At 41.2% G+C, this 22721-nt stretch overlaps 4 protein-coding genes across 4 annotated transcripts in view; 2 read left to right on the top strand and 2 right to left on the bottom strand.

Annotated features, from left to right (window-relative positions):
• Positions 1-111: 111 nt before the first annotated feature.
• Positions 112-1213, top strand: LOC123308083 (derlin-1). Its single transcript, XM_044890625.1, has 3 exons — positions 112-519; positions 573-664; positions 721-1213. The coding sequence occupies exons 1-3, from the start codon at positions 255-257 to the stop codon at positions 1129-1131; spliced, it is 768 nt and encodes a 255-aa protein (XP_044746560.1). The 5' UTR covers positions 112-254; the 3' UTR covers positions 1132-1213.
• Positions 1214-1674: 461 nt separating this feature from the next.
• Positions 1675-2903, top strand: LOC123308287 (40S ribosomal protein S12). The gene is made up of 4 exons (XM_044890885.1): positions 1675-1805; positions 1931-1956; positions 2107-2446; positions 2802-2903. Exons 2-4 carry the CDS (start codon positions 1940-1942, stop codon positions 2859-2861), a joined length of 417 nt encoding a protein of 138 aa, XP_044746820.1. The 5' UTR covers positions 1675-1805; positions 1931-1939; the 3' UTR covers positions 2862-2903.
• Positions 2899-4690, bottom strand: LOC123308286 (zinc finger MYND domain-containing protein 10). The gene is made up of 5 exons (XM_044890884.1): positions 4441-4690; positions 4278-4386; positions 3560-4099; positions 3163-3503; positions 2899-3101 (listed from the first exon to the last, which is right to left on the bottom strand). The coding sequence occupies exons 1-5, from the start codon at positions 4524-4526 to the stop codon at positions 2915-2917; spliced, it is 1263 nt and encodes a 420-aa protein (XP_044746819.1). The 5' UTR covers positions 4527-4690; the 3' UTR covers positions 2899-2914.
• Positions 4691-5795: 1105 nt separating this feature from the next.
• LOC123308637 (low-density lipoprotein receptor-related protein 1) overlaps positions 5796-22721 on the bottom strand; it is a 50850-nt gene continuing 33924 nt past the window's right edge. The window contains exons 19-27 of the mRNA XM_044891390.1: positions 21431-21978; positions 19176-20053; positions 17920-18212; positions 16164-16542; positions 13317-14521; positions 12974-13254; positions 10190-11002; positions 6928-7398; positions 5796-6769 (exon numbers count right to left, since the gene is read on the bottom strand). Coding sequence (XP_044747325.1) covers positions 6626-6769; positions 6928-7398; positions 10190-11002; positions 12974-13254; positions 13317-14521; positions 16164-16542; positions 17920-18212; positions 19176-20053; positions 21431-21978 — 5012 coding nt within the window. The 3' untranslated portion in view covers positions 5796-6625. The remainder of the gene's footprint in view (positions 6770-6927; positions 7399-10189; positions 11003-12973; positions 13255-13316; positions 14522-16163; positions 16543-17919; positions 18213-19175; positions 20054-21430; positions 21979-22721) is intronic.

Below are 22721 nucleotides of genomic sequence, written 5' to 3'. Positions count from 1 at the left end.
CGATTATCGAAAAATAAAATGTAAATGAAATTGTTGGCAAAATCCAAAGTAAAGTTTTTGAACCTTCTTGAATGGCAACTGTTGGCAACCCTGGTCATGATGAATTGTCAAAAAAGTTCACTTTTCGTCTGTTTTCAGGGAAAATAGTGGGGTGGTACACGTGTCCTATGAAATTATTTGACAAAATAAAATGAAATCGTAATTTCGAAAAGCATTTAAATTTATATAAACAAGAGAATTGTTACAACAGGAAAATGTCAGATATTGGTGATTGGTTTAAGACTATTCCTGTGTTTACACGATATTGGTTTGGATCAACTATAGCCCTTACCCTCATAGGGAGATTTGGAATTGTTAGCCCTTACACATTAGTTCTTCTTTATGAACCATTTTTGAAGAAATTCCAGATATGGAGACCTCTCACATCATTATTCTATTACCCCTTGAGTCCTCAGACAGGCTTTCATTTTTTGATAAATTTATATTTTTTGTATACTTATTCAAAACGTTTAGAAGAAGGTGAGAGCAGTTTGATCATTTCATTCTACCAATTAATAATTGATTGTTTTTAGATCACTTTTCTGGTAGACCATCTGATTACTTATTCATGCTTTTATTCAATTGGATATGTTGTGTAACGGCAGGATTGATTATTGGGATGCCTGTATGTTAATTTGTACAATTGAAAACAAAGCGACTATCTAAATACTCTATTTTCAGCTATTAATGGATGCAATGATACTTTCTGTACTGTATGTCTGGTGTCAGTTGAACAAAGATACAATTGTTACCTTTTGGTTTGGCACCAGATTTAAAGCTATGTATCTACCTTGGGTACTTTTTGGTTTCAATATGATATTGAATGGAATGGGACTAACAGAACTTATTGGGATCATTATTGGACATCTTTACTTTTTTCTCAAATTCAAGTATCCTCAAGAACTTGGTGGTCCTGTCTTACTTGACACCCCTGTGCTCTTGAAGCAGTGGTTCCCTGATAGAATTGGTGGTGTGCATACATTTGGTACAGCACCACGAAGGCCACCAAGCGCTGGAAATAGGAATGGAGGGTCTAGTGGTTTCTTTGGCAGACGAAATGTTGGGCAGGGACATGTTCTGGGCGGAAGTTAATAAGATTATTTATTTAAAGTTTCTTTATTAGTTGATTAATTATTTTATTTTGAATATAACTAAAATAAACAAAATCTAATTATTCTCCATTTTCTAAGTTACACCCTCAAGAAGAATATAGAAGCTCACATATTAAAGAATACTAGGGGACTTGAAAATTGAATTAAGAGAAAATCTCATCTAATTCTGAAACGGGGAAGAGACAAGTGTTGATTGCCAAAATGTATACCCTAGTTATCGAAGTTAAAAAAATTATCAATGAAAATGTGATTGTTCCAACTCTTTGTGGGATACACCAAAGCAAATGCTTTTGGGGATATCTTCAGTGGAATTGGGCTTTTTCATTCCTTGAAAATGTGCTGGGCATGATCATTTTCGCATTATTCTTGATATAACAAAGATTCCATAGGTTTAATAAAATATCTGAAAGATTTAATGAAAAAAATATTTTGAATATATCCTTCAAAATAATAAATTTTCAGAAAACTGCTCAAAATTTCAAAATTCTATTAGTCATAGAATACTAATTGTTTACCTGTTCGCGCTTTTCTATGCTTCTACAAATGTCAACATACGTTCATAGAACTAGAAAATTCAATCTTCTCATAACTTAACCTGAAAGATCAGATCCTTTCTTTCAGCTGTCGCCGAAGTCTAAGCTCATATTAGATTTGGTAAGAAAAATTTATATTTCTATCAGCTATTTTCTCTTTAATTTTCACACATCCTTATAATTTGAGAATTTAATCAATAATATACCGTATAAAATAGTCTAATAATCAACGTATTTTCGTTTCAGTACATCAACATGTCCGACGGTGAGGTGTAAGTAAAAATACTACATACTACTACTATATCATTATTCGAATTGTGATTTTTAGAGTATCTGAGAGTATAATTCTGATTTATAATTAGCAATTCAGTCATATTGCATATATTTTTTTTTCTCAACCTAACTAACTGTCTTGTGTTTAGGGAAACTGTCCAGCCAGTCCCTGTCTCCAGTGGGGCAATGGACGTAAATCAAGCACTCCAAGAAGTGTTGAAGAATGCCTTGATTGCTGATGGTGTCATTCATGGATTACATCAAGTTTGCAAAGCTCTAGACAAAAGAGAAGCCCTTCTCTGCATATTGGCTGAGAACTGCGACGATGAGAGATACAAAAAACTTGTATCAGCTCTTTGTGCTGAGCACTCAATTCCTCTAATTAAAGTCGACAACAATAAGAAATTGGGAGAATGGAGTGGTTTATGTAAAATTGACTCTACAGGAAAAGCAAGGAAGATTGTTGGGTGCTCAGGAGTAGTGATCAGTGTGAGTAATTGAATTGCTTTCTGTAACAGTTTCGTATAATCACTCTTATATCAGTGGAGTATTATGTGGTCCCATATTTCAATTAGAAAGATTTGTATAAGCTTGACATGCTATACTACTTGATTTTCAAGTTTATTTGATGCACTGTGCAATTCCTTCCTACTAGCATGCCTTATGATTGATTATTGTAGTGCCTTTCTGTGAAAATCATCTTTTATTCTTCACATTAAGATCAATTGATATTTTCATTTACAGAATTGATTTTTCACATTGCTAACCTAACCTAAAAATTATTCTTGAGAACAACATTCGCATTCATTGAAATTGGTGATACTTATCAACTTTTTTTTTCCAGGAATGGGGAGAAGACACACCAGCACTAGATGTTTTAAAAGAATATATTAAAACTAAGTAATGTAAATATAAGTGAATGAATGAAACATTTTCAAAAATGGAAGTATTTTCATTTTATTGAACCTGAGTACAATCCTCTTTATGCTGTTGCCAATGGGTAACCTGGCATTTTCTGGAACAATACCACGATTTTTTACAACGGGAACATCTCTGTGTGGAATCTTTGCCACATCTTGCACAAGGTAAAGTGTTCTTGACATCAAACTTTTCCAATAGGTCGATGTTGTATGCATCATTCAATCTGAAAAATTGAAATTGCAAAAGGGTTTTCAACTCGTGTGGATTTTTCGGCTCATTCTTACATTTTTGCGTTTTCCATCAATTGTTCCTTCATGTTACAGAAAATTACTGGTAACTGTTGTTTTGCCATTTCTTTCCAGTTACCACCAGTTTGACGCATAATGCCCTCTTTGATTACTAGACACGGCTCCAGTAAAACGGGCCTGGGTGGGGATGCTGGTTGATTCATAATAGATATACGATTGAGCCAATATTTTAATTCGATAAGTGGGGACAGTTGGTCCAAAACAACCGGTGTTAAGAAAGATAACAAGCTTAAAAGTTGGGCTCTTCTCGATTCCGTTACCTGGTAATACTTCGGACACTCTTGGTCCAAGAGTATATGTCTCAACGTAAGCAAAGTCTGAAATGATCGTCAACTATTCAAAAATATTCGAATTGAGAAACAAGCTAATGTACCTGAGCTTCTGAGGGACAAATTATTTCTCCATCCCACTCTCTCCATTTCCCCGAAACGAAGTACTTATCTCCCTTGATCCACGGTTTTTTACGTAAAATTTCGATGAATAAGGTAGGTATGTCGTATTGGGTGTAAATACTCGAACAAATGGCTAATGGTAACCTATCCATTGTTTCGCATAAATATCTGATGATACTCAGACACTTTATACCGATATCAAACACCAGGTTATCTCTCTGTCTGTCCAGCTCTTCCTTGGGGGATTCCCTAGTAGGAGCCTCTCTGAATTCAACAGAAAGTAGTCTCGACGCGTTTCCGCAACAATAATCTAGCAGTTCTAGAGCGTTGTCCTCCAGTGCCTCGCAACAGTTTGAATGGAACGTGACCAATTCCAACAGCGAAACGCAGACTGCTTCGTGATACAGAACCGAGTAGGCGACCATCGTGCTCTCGGGATAGGGGTCCATTTTTAGAAGTTGCGGCAGGACTTTGTGCTTCCATATGTTGATTAGGATGGCTTCGTGAATCAGCAGGTTCACCTAGGAAAATTGATAGTCTTCGTGTAACCAACTTGGCTTTAAATCAAATTGCTCCTACTTCCTATATATTCTTGAGTCAATTAAGGAAATTGGGGCAGACACAGCTAATTTCCTAATATTACTTTTCAATATTGGTAAATTATTGATGAAAACGGCTAGATAGTCTGTTAACTTATACCTTATTGAAGGAAATCAACGTCTCTTTCACATATTCCTCCTTCACTGCAGACGCTTCAATCATAGCCTCCTGGTTCAATTTTTGAAGTCTCTTGTGCCATTCCAACCATCTAAATTGGGAAAAATCGTACATATTACAAGAAAATTTTTGAAGTATTACTCACTGGTGACTCCCGATATTTTCCATGTTTTGAATTTTCATAGTGTCTATGTAAAATTCTACCTCGGTTGGTAGCAATACGCAATCCATTATTATCCAATGTTGCTTTACGATCACAATAAGGCTAAAATTATTTCGTCAACTTAAAACCTTGGAATTATCAACCGCTGTCAACTATTGACAAAACTGTGAAGAGAGTGCTGTTTCAATAATTTCGTTGCCATGGTTTCTGTCGACTTTTTTGTTGTTTCCATGGAAATTAAATTTGAAAGATTAGAATAAATTATCATGAACCTGCGGATGCGCTAAAACTAAAACGTTAGTTGAGATATAATTAAGATAATTCAATAAAGAAAATGGGCAGATAATCAACAAAACTAACCATGGAGACTGAAATCGAAAAGAAATATCTTTAAAAGTCAACATCAAAAAATTAATAAGCATGTAACGAAAACTAAAAATAAGCTCCAATTACCAAAAGATTCGCGCAACCTTCCTGAAAAACAATTCAACACAATTCTCTAGGGCCTACGACACATCTTACGATCTTAGTTCAAATAAAAATGATCGTGCCTCTTCTATAACCTCGCCTTAAAGTAGCCGTCACGTTTCTTGCCTAAATTCGTATTTCTTCAACCTGTTATATCTCGGGAAATATCCGTTAGAAAACCATGATTCAAAGAAGATTTTTCATCAGAAATAAATTCCGCAGATACTCATTTTCATATCAATTCATTCCATACCATTCAAAAACCCTTTGGATTGATTTGAAGATGTTGGCAATCGTCGGAAGTTAAAATCCTCACTTAATGTTACACTAAAACCTAATCCGATAAATTTTATACACTATAGTGAAATTCCGATCAAAATAACACAAACCACATTTTTAATATTTATATTAGTAAGGATTTTAAAAGTCTCAAATAAAAATAACAAAATTTGAGAAACCTCAATTCCATGAACTTTTATGGAAATTATTTAATTCTTTTCAATAAAGTAGTTTTTTTCGTCGACCTCAAGAAAAATGAAAAAATTGAATGAAATTTCCCAACCAGAAGTCGAGTATTCTTGAAGGTAAGTATATTTCGTCCGCTGTCGTCATAAAAACATTAGTGCCTGTGGCAATTGTTGTAATTTGCTGTTGACAGATTAATTTTTCACGAAATCCGTTCGATTTTACTGCTCCTAAGCTGGGGGAATTGCCAAATACGGCGACGTAGCCGAGGACATCAAACAGGCGGGTACTTACTTTCATAAAGTTATCAATTTGCAGGCTAGACTATAATAGACATTATTTCGTCCATTCTTTTTTCGGGAAAATGAAGGACATAAACGAAGAGTTTGAATAAAACAACATCCTCAGTTTTTAAATGCTTTGATCTGAAAATATAATCAAAAGAAAATTATACCCAAAATATAAATTTCATGTAAATTCACTGTAAATGAGTATTGAGCACAATGTCACCTAAAATATATATACAAATAGTTGATCAATCACATCAGCTGCCTTTTCGGTATTGAAGAGTAATAAAACACACAAGATATATAGCAGAAAATTTGGAAATATTCGAAAAGCTACTTTTGGCACAAATAACACATAAAGTTATGTTAGATTACGATATTTCCATATAGTTATCAGTCGTTTCGTTTTTTATTGTTATTTTATGGACGTATTAGTGGACATTACAATTAGTCTCTTCAAAAATTCACAAGGTATTAAAATATCTGTGGACTAAAAAATATCCAGTTGCTTCGACAGTGACATTTTAAAAAATTAAGAGATACTCAACAAAGAATCAAATGGTATATAAAGTGTATATAGTGTAGCTAAACCTAGGGTTAAAAGATCTAACATGTAAAAAGAACATCTAAAAAAAAATCTAAGCGTAAAAACATAGTAGACAGTATTATTGATAAAAATTGAGCATTTATGAATTATTATTAAAAAGTAAATAGGGAACTACAAGCAATGTAAAATTTGTTCTGAGATTGATCTCTATTAAAAATAAGCGAAGATAGTTTTGGCAACTGAATATTCCTTACATTTAATTTTTTTTTCTATATTTCATTTTATTTTTGTCACTTTGAGAAAATCACACTAAATATCGACAAATCACGATTTTCCACATAAAAAAAAATGGCACAATTCACAGCAATTTATAAAATTTAGGGTCTTTATGGTCGCTAGATCAGTTTTGATATGTGTCTGGTTCGTCGACCAACGTGAGAGGTATTTCGTCAGCGTTGTGATGTAACAAAACTGCCTTTTCATCGCCGCTGCTGGTGCTGCCGTTGTATACAGAGTCGTATACCGGATTGGCAAAATTGCCGGACTGAAGAGAAAAATTTAGTTAATTAGTTCTCTTTTCTTTTCCGACTCCCCAGGGGCTTGCACACCACCAGTTGAACTTACCTTCAATCTCACAGAACTAACTCTTACGAAGTCTACTTCCTACTTCAAAATTAGAAATGACTGTTTGGTATTACTCACCTTATCAGCATCCAAAGAGAAAGGCTCAGCGTCCCTATCCTGGTAGATCGGATTGTTGAAATCGTTTTCCTGCAGTCTCTCGTGCGTGAAAGCCTGCCTCTTTCTGAAACAACGAGCGTAAACGATGAATCCGGCGAAAGAGGTGGTCACGCAGAAAAGTATCGCGCATAATATCAGCACTAGCGTCTTCTCGGCTGGGCTACGGGTCCTGACCAGTTTGTGCATCGTGTTCTCCTGACATCTAGATCCGGCGTAATTTTCGGGACATTCGCAGATCGGTTTCTGCTCGTCGTCCAGCTTGCACACGCCGCCGTTCAAGCAGAACATGAGGCATTGGGACGGCTGTTCGCAGGTCGGCCCGTTCCATCCCTCTTTACATATGCATTTAGGGACTTCTTTCCTGTCTTCCATCAGGCAGACGCCTTCGTTCTGGCAGAGATCCTTGCAGTCGTTGCTCGCGCCTACGAAGATCTGGAAATAGGAACAATTCGTATATACCTATAGGGAATACTCCTTCTGAACAAAATGATGTATTTTTTATGAGATATCTTTGAAACGTCACATTTTGAAATAACCATTTCAACCGTTTCCCAAAAACAATTATTTCAAGTATTTAAAAATGACAAATAAAAATGGGTATTTAAAATTTAAAGCGTTTCGTTTCTATTGCACAAGTTGGCAACATCGACTGAAATATGCCTTGAAAATAAAGGACAGCAAATACACTATCTTGATGAGATAGACAAAGATGGCTGTCCATGAAGTCTGCGAGGAACGAGGAAGACCGTAAAATTTTATGGGATTTTTATGGCTGGTTGCTGTTGAGGCTTGCCTGAGTAGGCGCCTTATGATTGCTGTACATCAACAGCTATTATTTTATAAACAATCCATTTTTTTTTGTAGGCGCTGTTGCCAGATCGTAAACTAGAAACGAAGCGATTTAAATTTTGAAACCTCATATTTGAAGAATGATTTTGAATAGTTTCCGCGCTGCATTTGAAAAATTCATCAATGTAACTCATAATTATTCAGTTTAAACTTGCATATGCTGTGATAACCCAAATTGGGGAGAATTCCCCATGGACACAGCCTTCTTGATGGAAATTTGCTACAAGTTTGATGAACTGATTCAAAAACAAGGATAAAAACGGCGGACGATAGGGTTGAACTCGGCCACAAAAGTTATGGATTTGCAGATCGGGAAACAAGGCAGATCAGTAGGTTCTCCGCTCTGTTTTCACCTCTGTACGGGCTTTCACGCCAGCCAAGAATCTTACTCACAGCAGGGACAGAACTCGGACAGGATGGGGTGCCTCTTCTTTCTTTCTCTCAGTGGTTCACGGGCTTTCACACCAGCTAGCGCACTGATACTGATCCTAGTAGGGAGAGAATGGTCAAGAAAGGGCGAGTTAAAACTGGGGTTCTAACTCATGTGTTGAAAATCGGTGAAATTCGATCGTTACAATGTCTAGATTATCAGTACTGACGAATAAAACTCGGTTATATGCAAATTTATGATGTTTTTCTCGGTGCTTTATCGTTTTTGAGAATTAAAAAAAAAAGAATAAAAACGGCGCGGACAATAGGGTCGAAACTTGGCCACAAAAGTTACGGATTTGCAGATCGTGGAACAAGGCACATGTCGGTTCTCCGCTCTGTTTCTTGCGCTCCACGGGCTTTCGCGCCAGCCAAGACTCTTACTCACAGCAGGGGCAACACTCTGACAGGATGGAGTGTCTCTCCTTTCTTGCACTCAGTGGTTCGTGGGCTTTCGCACCAGCTGGCGCACTGATAGCAATAGGAGGAGAATGGTCAGAACAGATTGGGATGCTTTTCTCGGTGCTGCATCGTTTTCCAAAATGAAAAAAGGATAAACACAGTGCGGAATCTTTAAGGTTTCCAACTATGAACGAAACCCGAATTTAAATCATGTTAATCAAAACACGAAAACAGATCAAAATGGCCGAATCGTCTTGAAGTGAGGAAGGATTTTTGTCAAGAAAATTAAACTCGATTACGGAACAAACAAACAGACAACTATACTGCATTCACATTTATTTTAGCAGTGGGTTGGCCATGAAATAATTTTCTCAAGTTTTTGTAACTAGAACGGAGTAAGGTTGGCACTCATGAAATGTCGTTAATGTCATAACGCTGTTGCCACAACTATTATCAATTTTTATTATGAAAATGCCGAAAGTGATTGAAAAAAGAGACAGGGTTTCAGGAAGTGCTATTTAGAATTCAGGTCCGCTCATTCAAATAGTTATACCCTGATATTCTAAAATCCATAATACGTCAGACGGTAGCGAACATATTCAATGTAAGAGACTAGAAAATTTATATGTCTAATGTTTCATCTGAATCTAAACGACTTATATTTCAGATGAATATTTACACAATCAGAAAGATTGTGAATGAAGAGGATGACAAAGAAATTCCTTCTATTGGGAGACCCAAAAAAGTGGTGGCATTTGAGAATTTTATGATTGAGTGATGCGAAAAGTTACTACGGGATTTTCGATGAATGTCATGGTAGAATAAGTTCCCGGAAATTGATTTTTCTATTTTTCATTTGACTTCTCCTATACATTGTAAATGTTTTAAGGTACCAATAAATACCTAATTATTATTATTATATCAATGTATTAAGATCAACAGCCACAAATACGCGCCAGTTGTCCTGTTAATTGTTTATTCATGTGAAATTTTTGTTCAAAGATGAAGTTCATCTTGATTGAAACTTCCTTTAATTCCTTTTACTTATATTGAAGCAAGATGATATTGTTGATTTAACATTCTTGTAATTATCTGTCAATTCCTTCGGGAGATACCCATTCCCAACCACTGCAACATCTTCGGGTTAATATTTTTGAAATCTACAACTGATGTAACGTAGTCAAACTTCAGCCAAAGAAGATAACGAACATTAACTCTCCTCAAGCTAGTGCATATTATGATATTATACTGATCTCTTGTATTTTCCATGCAAATAACTGGATTTGGTATGCCTTCAATCAGTTTGTATAAACTTCAATTATGTTCGTCACAAATTTTCCGAAGAGATTCGACATTGTGATAAAATACGTAATAACAGAAACTTTTACGTAGAACGGGCAACATAGCGTTGATTTAAAACCCAAATGTGTTTTGACAAGCGTCATAACCCCACATTTTCGTACTATACAGAGTGAAATGTGTCAAATTTCCATGACCAACCGACTGCTAAAATAAAAATGAATGCAGTATACAAAATACTCACATCGCATCGTTTTCCAATCCATTGCTCGTGACACTTGCAGACGCGCTTGCCTTGCAGCGTTAGACAAACGCCGTTCTCCCCACATTGACAGCTCGCCGAACACTGGGGCAGATCGTTGGAGGTCGCGCACAAATCCAACTCGCACCTCCTTCCCGCGTACGTCGTCGGACAGATGCACTCCGGCTGTTTCAGTCCCATTATGCACGTGCCCCCGTTCTGACAGTGCAGGTGACAGCTGTCCTGTTCGCACCGCTCCCCGCTGTAACCGGCGTGACAGCTACACCTGAACCCGTTCACTGTGGCTATGGGCGTGCCGAAGCTGCCGCATATCCTGACCTCGCAATGGATGCCCGTGAAGCCCACAGGACACTTGCAGACCTTGTTGCCGCCCGCGATCGTACAGTTGCCGCCGTTCTGACAGGTCAGGCCGACGCAGTTCTGGCAACGGTTGCCGCCGAAGCCGGGTGGGCAGCTGCACTGCGCTAGGCCGGGTTTGGGGGAGTAGCAGGTGCCCCCGTTGGAGCACCTGCCGTCGCACAGGTTGACGGGTATCTCGCACCTGTCGCCGGTCCACTGGGGTAGGCAGTTGCACCGTAGGGGGGCGAGGGCGTCGGGCGATTTCGGTGATATGAGGTCCACGTAACACATGCCCTTGTTCTTGCAGAATTGCGAGCATCTGTAGTGTTCGCAGCGGGCGCCCGTGTACTGGGGGTCGCAGAAGCACTTGGGTCCTAGGCCTGGCACGATCTTGCATTTGCCGTTGTTGCAGTTCAACGGACAGGACGGAATTCGGTTCGGCACAGGTTTGCAGGTCTGGAAACGGTTGAATTAGCATTGTTATTCTATAAATTCTCATTAATTTATAGATTTTATGTAAAATTTAAACTTAGTGAAGCGATGGCTCACAGAAATCGTATGGTAGGAGTGGGCCGACTGAATAGCCAATACGCTCCCCATACTTGACACTTTAGAATGTACAATACTTGGAAAATGTTTCATAGGTGAAAGTTGTCGAATCAGTGAACAGTATAAATTCGCTTTTGATCGGAGCACAAAAATTTTGTTCTAATTTTCCATCGACCATAAGTTGAAAAATAATCCTTTTAGCAAAAATCTGTTTGCATATTCGTAATCTACGCCCTCGAATTATTGAACAATATAAACTTGGTTGTGATCGGAGCACAAAAATTTTGTTCCAAAAATCTCAATTTTTCCGTTGGTCCAAAATTGCGAATTTCCCATCGACCATAAGTTGAAAAATAATCCTTTTAGCAAAAATCTGTTTGCATATTCGTAGTCTACGCTCTCGAATTAGTAAACAGTACGAATTTGGTTTTGATCGGAGCACAAAAATTTTGTTCTAATTTTCCATCGCCCAGAAGTTGAAAAATAATCTTTTTAGCAAAAATCTGTTTGCATATTCGTAATCTACGCTCTCAAAATATTGAACAGCATAAATTTGCTTTTGATCGGAGCACAAAAATTTTGTTCCGATTTTCCATCGACCATAAGTTGAAAAATAATCCTTTTAGCAAAAATCTGTTTGCTTATTCGTAATCTACGCCCTCGAATTATTGAACAATATAAATTTGGTTGTGATCGGAGCACAAAAATTTTGTTCCAAAAATCTCAATTTTTCCGTTGGTCCAAAATTGCGAATTTCCCATCGACCATAAGTTGAAAAATAATCCTTTTAGCAAAAATCTGTTTGCATATTTGTAATCTACGCCTTCGAATTAGTGAACGGTATAAATTTGGTTTTTATCGGAGCACAAAAATTTTGTTCCAAAAATCTCAATTTTTCCGTTGGTCCAAAATTGCGAATTTCCCATCGACCATAAGTTGAAAAATAATCCTTTTAGCAAAAATCTGTTTGCATATTTGTAATCTACGCCTTCGAATTAGTGAACGGTATAAATTTGGTTTTTATCGGAGCACAAAAATTTTTTTTGAAAAGTTGCATTTTTTCCATGGAAAATTTGGCAAAAAATCAATTCCCTCCGATCACCACCAAAATTGAACCACTTACTAAATCAAGGGTGTAGATTACAAATATGCAAACAGAATTCTGCTGAAAGGATTATTTTTAAAGTTGTGGTCGATGGAAAATTCGAAATTTTAGACCTTCGCGGAAAAAATCATAAAAACTAAACTGATCGCGATAGGTGAAAGAATTTTAACCTTTCCATTGGCTAAGGGTCAGTCTATCAGCAAAAAAAAAACAGCATTCGTCCAGTGCTATTTTTCTGGCTGCTGCAACCCTTCAAAGTTGACCAAATTTTTTGGAATTTTCCACAAAAAATAATTTATTTCCCAAAATACTTATCTTGGAGGAAAACCGATCACATATTCGTAATCTACGACCTCGAATCTAGATAAGAAATGACCCGGGTCGATATAACTTGAAAAAAAATTTTGTCGCGGTTAGCGAAAAAAATTATTTTCGACCTATTTCGACCCGGTTCTTTTTTTATATAGATTTAAGGTTGTAGATTACGAATATGTAATTAGTTTTTTTCTAAGATCAGTAGTTTGTGAAATAAATCATTTTTTGTGGAAAATTCCAGAAAATTTGATCAACTTTGAAGTAGTGTAGCAGCCACAAACTGGGCAAATGCTGATTTTTTTATTATAGATTGATCCTTTACGAATGGAATGATTCAATTGTCATGCACCTATCTCGAATTTTTAAAATTTTACGATTTTTTCCGCGAAGATCCAAAATTTCCGATTTTGCCATCGACCATAACTTGACTAGTCAAAAATTGATCCTAATCGTCTTACCAAGTTGCTCTTGATGTAGTTATCGGCGCAGGTGCACGTGGCTCCATGGGGACTGAGGAGACAAAACTCGCTCGGATGGCAGAAGTCCTGGCAGGTATTGTTCAGAGACGTGTCCTGCTTGTGCTTGTGCAATATGAGAAGGTCGGAGATCCTGGTGAGACCCTCACCGATGTGGGTGATGTTTCCCACTCCGAACTTGGGCATCTTCAGTATATTGTGCGTCCTGTAGGTCGATATGAACAGGCTGGTCTCGAAGATTTCGATCTTGAACGGTTTCGTTTCTGAAATGGAAGGATATAAATGCACCAAGTGTCCCAAAGTCCCTAAGTGAACAAATTCTTACCTTTAGTGAAATGCCGCACGACCTGCCTATCGCTACCGTCGAATTTGATGCTCTCGACGACCAAACTCTTCGGATCAGCCCAATATAGCCTCTCTGCCGGGTAATCGATCGTGATACTGGTCGGCCACAACAAACTACTATTAACCAAGATCCTCCTCTTGTTCCCGTCCATATAAGCGGTCTCGATCCTCGGCAACAGCCCCCAATCCGTCCAGAACAGGACTCCCTGCGCGGGCGCCACCGCTATATCCCTCAATTCCTGCATATCGCCGGTGATCAGGGTGTAAGAGCTCGTGCCGTCCAACGTTGACACCAAGATCCTCGGACCGTCCGTTATGTACAGCCGTTTAGCGATCCAATCCACGCTGATGCCTCTGGGGTCCTCCAGATTCGACAGGATCGTTTTAGGTTGGTCTACGTCCCTTTTAGTCTTGCCTTTATTATTGACGTCGAGTACGATGCTCTGCACGCGTTTGTTGTGATGGTCAGTCCAGAACGCTTGCACCTGTTCGTTCCTATACAGCAAATCGACGCCGTACACCTTATAACCAGGCGCCGTCGCCAGCGTCTTACTCCGTAGCTTGTTGTTGGTCACGTCCCCGATCTTATAGGGCGAGACCAATCTCAATTCAGCTTCCGTAGCCAGGACCAGATCGGCCAGACCTCCCTTGGCCTGGCAGTGGTGGCCCCAGACGAGGGAATACCCTGGCGCGCACTTACAAATAAAAGTGTCGTTCTTCTTCTCGATGCATATCTGGGAGCACGAGTTCCATTGGCAAGCCGACTTGTGGCAGTCCTCCTCGTCGCTGTTATCCTCGCAGTCGTTCTCGCCGTCGCACCTCAGTTTCTTGTCGATGCAATGGCCGCTCTTGCAGGTGAACTCCTCGGACGGGCACCGGCCGTACCTCTTGCAGATCCTCGCGTCTTCGTCGCTGTTATCCCCGCACTGGTCCTGGCCGTCGCAGACCGTGCTGATGGGCACGCATCTGTCGTTCTTGCACCTGAACCTGTCGAAGCCGCAGGCCAGTCCGGAACATTCTTGCTCGTCGGAACCGTCCTCGCAGTCGGCCTGGCCGTCGCAGCGCCAGTCGGAGTTGATGCACTGGCCGCTGTTGCACTTGAAACCGTCCTCCGGACACACGTCGCTGCAGTTCTCCTCGTCGGAGCCGTCGGTGCAGTCCCTTTGGCCGTCGCACTTCCACTCTCTGTGAAAGATCGAAAACATAACTTGTCGCATCAACTGCATTAGGACGAGCCTGGATGGCCAAAAAATCCGTCGTCAAGTAGGCTGAGGAATTTTGATAATTTCTGTTCTGTGCTCGAACGTAATGCTTGGCTTCTGTGGTTATCTTTCAAATTTGATGGGAGAATCTGCTTGTTTCCTTGACAGAAATCAAAACGCCACTTTTACACACAGAGCATCAACCTTAAAAGTTCCTAAGCTGACATGACGACGGATTTTTTTTTGGCACAGTTCTCGAACGTCAGCTATTCTCTGAAGGGAAATTAGCAAACCTCCTCTGGTGGCTTTTAGTCGAAAACAAGGTTCTTTGCTGTCTAGTTTGTTAGCGATAACTATTGAAGGTCAAAATCTCCATACAACCTCTCAAAAAATTAAAGCATTAGAGGTCAGAAGAAAGCAAAACGAAAGGATTCGGTTCTCGTTTCTTTTTTTCGTCTCCCCAGGGGGTTTGCACACCAACAGTCAAACAATTTCCAGTGGTATGAGGACTCTGAGGCCAGGCGCAAATAGAAACGCAGCTTAGTGAGGTGACGCAGCGTGAGTTTTTGTAAAACATAGAAAAGAACAAGACCGCGCAAATAAAGCGATACAATAACTCGTCAGATAGTAGGTGCAGTTCAGGAAAAACCTACGTCAACTCACCAACCTGCGTTTCTATTTGCGCCTGGCCTGAAAGAACGGAATTAGTTCCCCGTTCCATTTCGTCCCCCCAGGGGGTTTGCACACCAACAGTCAAACAATTTCCAGTGGTATGAGGACTCTGAGGCCAGGCGCAAATAGAAACGCAGGTTAGTGAGGTGACGCAGCGAGAGTTTTTGTAAAATATAGAAAAGAACAAGACCGCGCAAATAAAGCGAGACAATGACTCGTCAGATAGTACGTGCAGTTCAGGAAAAACCTGCGTCAACTCACCAACCTGCGTTTCTATTTGCGCCTGGCCTGAAAGAACGGAATTAGTTCCCCGTTCCATTTCGTCTCCCCAGGGGGTTTGCACACCAACAGTCAAACTATTTCCAGTGGTATGAGGACTCTGAGGCCAGGCGCAAATAGAAACGCAGGTTAGTGAGGTGACGTAGCGTAAGATTTTGTGAAACATAGAAGAGAACAAGACCACGCAAATAAAGCGTGACGGGGACTTGTCAGATAGTACGTACAGCTCAGGAAAAACCTGCGTCACCCTCTGTCACCTCACCAACCTGCGTTTCTATTTGCGCCTGGCCTAAAAGGACGGAATTAATTCTCCGTTCCATTTCGTCTGCCCAGGGGGTTTGCACACCAACAGTCAAACTATTTCTAGTGGTGTGAGAACTCTGAGGCTAGACGCAAATAGAAACGCAGGTTAGCGAGGTGACGCAGCGTGAGCTTTTGTAAAACATAGAAAAGAGCAAGACCGCGCAAATAAAGCGTTACAGTGACTTGTCAGATAGTACGAGCAGCTCAGGAAAAACCTGCGTCACCTCACCAACCTGCGTTTCTATTTGAAAAATAAAGGACGGAATTAGTTCTCCGTTCCATTTCGTCCCCCCAGGGGGTTTGCACACCAACAGTCAAACTATTTCCAGTGGTGTGAGAGCTCTGAGGCCAAAAGAAGGTGTTTTGCTTACAAGAATATGCAGATCTGCGGATTGGTGCACTGGAACTCGTTCTTCTTGCACTGTATGCGGCAGTTCTCCTCGTCCGACCTGTCCTCGCACTGGTACTGTCCGTCGCACTTGAACGTGCCCTTGACGCATCTCCCGTTGCCGCACCTGAACTCCGATTCCGAGCAGTTCCTGGGCGCGCAGTTCACCTCGTCCGAGTTGTCGCCGCAGTCGTTGTCGTAGTCGCAGTGCCATCTGCCCGGTATGCACTTGTTGTTGGCGCATTTGAAGTAGGACGGTTCGCAGGTGTGGAACTCCGGCTGACTGCAGGTGGACGGTTCGTCTTCAGCGTTCGCGCAGTCCGGATCTCCGTCGCACTTCCATGATTCGGGTATGCAACGTCCTGATTTGAAGGAATGACAGGTGAAATTAGACAGTGATCGGACGTACGAGGATTTATTGATTTCTAGTTAGCCTAGACCGGTTCCATGCATACAAAAAATATTGCGTCACCATAGCAACGAACAATAACTCATTAGAAGTGTCAGTGTGAAGTTTGAGGTTAAAAAAGTAAACCAGAATTACGCAATAAATGAAAAGAAAGAAGATGTCCATCGAAATTGTGAAAATCGAAAAATTGGAGTATCTAGCCATCATCAAGTACCTGTATTTAAAAGGGTTAAGAGGTACGCAGATTTACTAAGATATGCTTAATACCCTTGGTGGTCAATGTCCTTCGTATGCGACCGTGAAAAATTGGATTGAAAGGTTCAAAAGAGGTAAATTTTCCATTGAAGGTGATGACCGATCGCCAGTTTCTGTGTCAGTCCCCGAAAATATCGATGCAGTTCATGACATGATTTTATCAGACCGTCGAATTGGGCTAAAACGGATATCTGAAGCACTGAATATTTCATACGAACGCGTTCATCATATAGTTCACGTCAATTTGGACATAGAAACGATCCCCAAATGTTTGATTGTTGACCAAAGGCGTGCAAGGGTAGAAGTATCTTGTTCGATCTCTGCTCGATTTGAAAACGATGTGGACTTCTTGAACCGAATTGTTACTAAGGATGAGACTTGGGTACATTTCTACGATCCAGAAACAAAGCAAAAATCGATGGAATGGCGACACTCTGGTTCTCCAAGACCTAAGAAATTTCGTGTCCAAAAATCTGCTGGAAAAGTTCTTGCTTCAGTTTTTCGGGATTGCCATGGAGTAATCATGATTGATTTTTTGGATAAGGGTAGAACAATAACCGGAGATTATTATTCGACATTACTGACCACTGTACGGGAAAAAAATAAAGAGAAAAGACGCTGAAAGCTATCCAAAGGCGTTTTGTTTTTGCAGGACACTGCCCCTGCGCACAAATCTCATGTTGCCATGCAAAAAATTCGTGATTTAGGGTTTGAATTACTAGAACACCCCCCTTATTCACCAGATTTGACTCCATCCGACTATCATCTCTTTCCTCAACTGAATAAAAGTTTAAAAGGTCGTAAATTTTCTTTCAACGACGACGTAATAAAAACTGTGGAGGTCTGGTCTGCAGAGCAAGAAGAAATATTTTTTTTGAAAGGTCTAGAGACGTTGCAGGTTCGCTGTAATAAATGTATCGAATAAAGAGGAGAATATGTCGAGTAATAAAATATTTGAAATTTCGTTTGGTTCTTTAGTAGGCTAAGAACTTTTCAATATATCCTCGTAGATACCTATTAGGGTATCAGAACTTTGAAAATAAGACTCCAAAAAAACTCCACGATAAAGCATTACCTGAGGAACACCTGAAATGATCCGCTCTGCACGTCCTGTTCTGGCAGCTCTGTTCTTCGTCCGAATTGTCGCCGCAGTCGTTGTCCGTGTCGCACACCCACACGGCCGGTATGCACTTGTCGTTCTTACACTTGAACTGGTTGGGGGGACAGGTCACCGGGGGACAATCCAGCTCGTCCTCGCCGAGTGGACAGTCGACCAGTTTGTTGCAGCGACTCTTGGTCGGGATGCATCTAGGTGGGACGGTGTCGTTGCCCGCACATCTATACTGGGTGCTCAGGCACGTGTAGTTCCTGCAGTAACGAAAACGGTGATGAAATGGTGATCGGGCTATTAATGTTGGTCTGTTTAGGGAATTCGCACAATTCGAGCAATTTCTAACAGTTTATGTTGTTGACACAATGCTACGTTGCCGGTGCACTAGCCATTTATTTCAATCGTTTTGTTTTGGTCAAAGAGTTCCGTAAAGTGTGTAAAATTTGGTATTGGCTGTTTTAGATTAGGTAACTCTCATCTGTTTACCTAATATTTCAATGGATTGTTTTCAATATTGCTTCTAAGGTGAACGATAACGCAGAATTCAATCAGACCATGTGAAAGAAAACGTACAAAACCAATTGCAAATATTCTCCACAGCGACGCCCTGGTTTCGTTAAAAGATCCCATCCTCCAGTTGAAATGTTTATCACTACACAGTTTCGATGAGGGACAAAAATCCCGAAGCCGGTCTACAGTTTGTGTTTATGTTTCAGCCTCTCTGGGATTTCCTGCGCTGATTCATGACTAGCTCGCATTAATCAAACGACAATTCTTTGAATTGTTTGTCTTGTCGTCTCCATCATTGATTTTTCCGTGTTGCTCGTGGCAGAGTACTGTGTGCTCCAGTTTATTTAATCGTAAAGACCCAAAAGTTGTTGAAAAGTTTAGATCGAGAGTTTGATCAGTCCTTATGTGAAAAAAATCTAACCTAACCTAAACTTTGTCTTAGTATTTAAAAAAAAAATAGATGCTCATTGAGTGAGCTGTTAAACTCATTTGAAAAACTTTTTCAGGGAACAAGAAATTGATGCAAAATGTTCATCATCAAATGATGATAAATCATAATTAACATCCATTTCACCCCAAAAGTTCGCTATAACTAATGTCAGCAGTAAAAGTTAGGATTATTCTGAGAGTCTGGCAACGATGTTGTACTTTTGACAGCTGACGTCATTTCATTCCTAAAAGTGTGACAATCGTTTTTTGGCGACACTCACCTGCAATCAGCCTCGTCCGAATTATCGCCGCAGTTATCCTGACCGTTGCACAGGTCGGAGGGGTGGAGGCAGTGCCCGTTCTTGCACTGATACTGCCCCGGGGTGCACTTGAACGGCGGACAAGTCTCCGGCTCGTCGCTTCCATCCCCGCAGTCGTCCTGCGTGTCGCACTTCCACCAGAACGGTATGCACTTGTACGTGTTCGTGCACTCGAAGTGGGTGTTGGTACAGTTGGCCCTGCACGATCTGCCGTCCTTCTCCAGCACGTAGTTCTCCGGACACGCGCAGCTGTAGTGCGGCGGCTCCGCTTTCAACAGGCAGAGCGCCGAACAGTTGGCGGACTCGCACGGATTGTCCATCTTGGGCTGCTTGAAGGGATGGACCACCCTGAGGTCCATGGGGCGATGGACCATGGTCAACAGCGAGGCGCACTGGTCGCCGTTGTACTTGTGGCATCTCTCCACGCTCTTGGTTTCCCAGTCGGTCCAATAGACGAAGTCCTCCCACACGTCGATGGCGAACACGTGGTGCAGTTTCAAGCTGGGCGTCCTGTCCCTACTGGCGACTATTCTGATGTTCTTGCCGTCGTAATCGGCCACGGCTATGTAGTCCTCGCGAGCGTCCGCCCAAAAGAACTCTTTAGTTTCGAGGGAAACGGTGAGGGCGTTCGGCCAGCCCAGACTGGAGTTCACGACGATCCTGGCGTTCGAACCGTCCATGTTGGCTTTTCCTATGTGCACCTGGGTGCCCCAGTCTGACCAGAACATTACCCTTTCCTTGGGGTCCAAGGCGATCGCTCGTGGTTCTTCGAGTCCGGACGATATAACTACACGTCGGTATCGTCCGTTTAGAGTTGACACTTCTATAGTATCGTGGCCCTGCAATCAGAGAAATATGAATTCAATCCACACTTATGCCGATAACCTATATCATCTGTAATGATCTCCAGTTTTCTGAGAAAAATTGGAGTTCATTTTAGTGCATTCCTTTCATTAAAAATTTCCGCCTTTGAAAATATTTAATTCTCAAATATTCAGTACATTAATTCCGATAGACAGAGTACATGTAAAAAACCGTTTATCTGTGTTTAACGTTGTGTTTCTTGAATGGCGTTTTTCTGATGTTGATATGCGATAAACCGGAGCTGACGACGTTTTTCATCCTTGTCACATTCTGGAATTTTCAGATTTTTAACGTGTTTGGGGATTTGCCTATAAAAGCAGATTTTACTTCAGTCTCTTTAGTTAGTTTACGCTCCGTACTTTTCTGCGATTCGACTTTAATTGTGAGCACGACAAGCCGTTCAACAAATTTATAAATAATTCTGTGTTGCGAGTATTAGTGCTCTTAGGAATTAATTTTCAGTTTTCGTTTGTTTTCCGCAAGTGCCTGAAATAAAGGAGGTAGGTCCCCGCCTTTACCGTTCAGTTTCTTAATTAGACCTACACCGGTTACTTCTTTGACACTTTACCCTGTTTCGCGAGTCTGACTTTTCCCTTCGCTATCAGTCATGGCGCGTAAGCCCTTGGGGTACTGAAGGGAAAGTCCCATCAACCCCCCTGTCTGCGTTCCGCGTCATAAGTGTTGAATCCGAAATCTCTTCTTTTCTATCAGTCATGGCGCGTAAGCCCTTGGGGTAGAGAATAAGAGATACCGTTCGTCGTCAGTGAAATCCCGTAGTTGCGCTAAAAATAGACCTTTTCTTCGCTATCAGTCATGGAGCGTTAGCCCTTGGGGTAGCGAATAAAAGTCTCGAATAGATCCGCCCTGGTTGTGTTTCTTCAGTCTTCTTCAGTCTGGAGAAACACAATTAATTACATCCCGATACCGTATAGCAAGTCATTTCACTTCGCGAGGTCATCCTTAGTATCCATTTCGTCAGTTCTGGTTGGCGCATTTTATTGAACAACCTTTGATTTTTCACTGTACCCGGTATAAACTTTACAAAGTGCTCGTGACCGGATAGAATTTTCCCGAATGTATGTTTTGCTGATAGATTCGCTCATATTTCATACCTACACATATTTCCGTTGTTTCTCTCTCTCCGTCAGTTTCCGAAGGTGTGAATAAACTAGTACATAATTTGATTTTGACTACTTCGTTATCGCTACCACCCTAGATATCAGCGAACTCTGTCTCCGACTAGCAGCTACTCTGGTAGGTTTGCTATTCTTCCTAGTGAAAAGAATAGCTGGCGCACGAGATAAGTTTTCTCCGAGGTAACCACGTTCCACATCATCAATCTTTCAACTAACCTTGTCGCACCAGTAAAGATTCCTCCCCACCCAATCGACTGCCAATCCGTCCGGGTTCTGCAAAGTCGGCGAGTGTAGCGTCTGAACCGCCGCCGAGGCGTTCTTGTAATCGCACATTCTCCGTATGGAACTGCCGTGCTGAGTGACGTCCGACCAATACAGGCACTCGTCCCTCCAGTCGTAATCCAGGGCGACCGCGTTGCTGAGGTTGTGGGCCAGCAGGGTGGACCGACCGTCCAGGTCCAGCTGCCTGATGTAATACCTGTTGGCCAGTATGACGGTGGCCTGGACGGTCGAGTTGGCGCCGCAAGACGCCTTGTCCGGCTTCAGTATGTATTCGGGTTCGGCGCAGCCGCAGCGGTAAGAGCCCAACGTGTTCCTACACACCTGACTGCACGGTCTCTGCAGGCATTCGTTCACGTCCTCGCACAGTCGGTGGTCCTTCTCGCTTATCTTGTAGCCGGGCATGCATTGGCATTCGTAGCCGACCGGCTTGTCGATACACTTTTGCGAACAGGGGGGTGGCGTGGCTGTGCATTCGTCGATGTCTGAAAAATAAACATTCTATGTTGGTGCTGTACGAAAAACAGGAACGTTGTTTTAGCTTGAATACACTGCCTGAAAAGTTTAGTTTAACGGGCAATTAAGTCGGCGTTTGCAAATTGTTTTTTACTCCCAGCTGGTTTGCACGCCAGCCTGGAAATCGTACTGCCAGCAGTGATAGAACTGATTATGATAGGGAAAACTACTATGCTTTCTGCTCCCAAAGGGTTTGCACGCCATCCAGAAATCGTACTTTCAACGAAGATAAACCTAAAAGAATAAGGGAAAAGGGTGCACAATTTTTCACCACTCTGGTTTCTGCTTCCAACGGGTTTGCACGCCAGCCAGAAAATTGTACTCCCAGCAGTGATAGAACTGATAAGGATAGGGGAAAATACACACTTGTTCACCGAACTATTTTCTGCTCCCAGCGGGTTTGCACGCCAGCCAGAAAATCTTACTCCCAGCAGTGATAGAACTGATTAGGATAGGGAAAACTACTACGCTTTCTGCTCCCAAAGGGTTTGCACGCCATCCAGAAATCGTACTTTCAACGAAGATAAACCTAAAAGAATAAGGGAAAAGGGTACACAATTTTTCACCACTCTGGTTTCTGCTTCCAACGGGTTTGCACGCCAGCCAGAAAATTGTACTCCCAGCAGTGGTAGAACTGATAAGGATAGGGGAAAATACACACTTGTTCACCGAACTATTTTCTGCTCCCAGCGGGTTTGCACGCCAGCCAGAA

This window comes from Coccinella septempunctata, chromosome 2, assembly GCF_907165205.1.
Source record: "Coccinella septempunctata chromosome 2, icCocSept1.1, whole genome shotgun sequence".
NCBI classification, from domain to species: domain Eukaryota; kingdom Metazoa; phylum Arthropoda; class Insecta; order Coleoptera; family Coccinellidae; genus Coccinella; species Coccinella septempunctata.
Note: the sequence above shows the minus strand (reverse complement) of the source record. Positions and strands in the feature narration are given on the sequence as shown.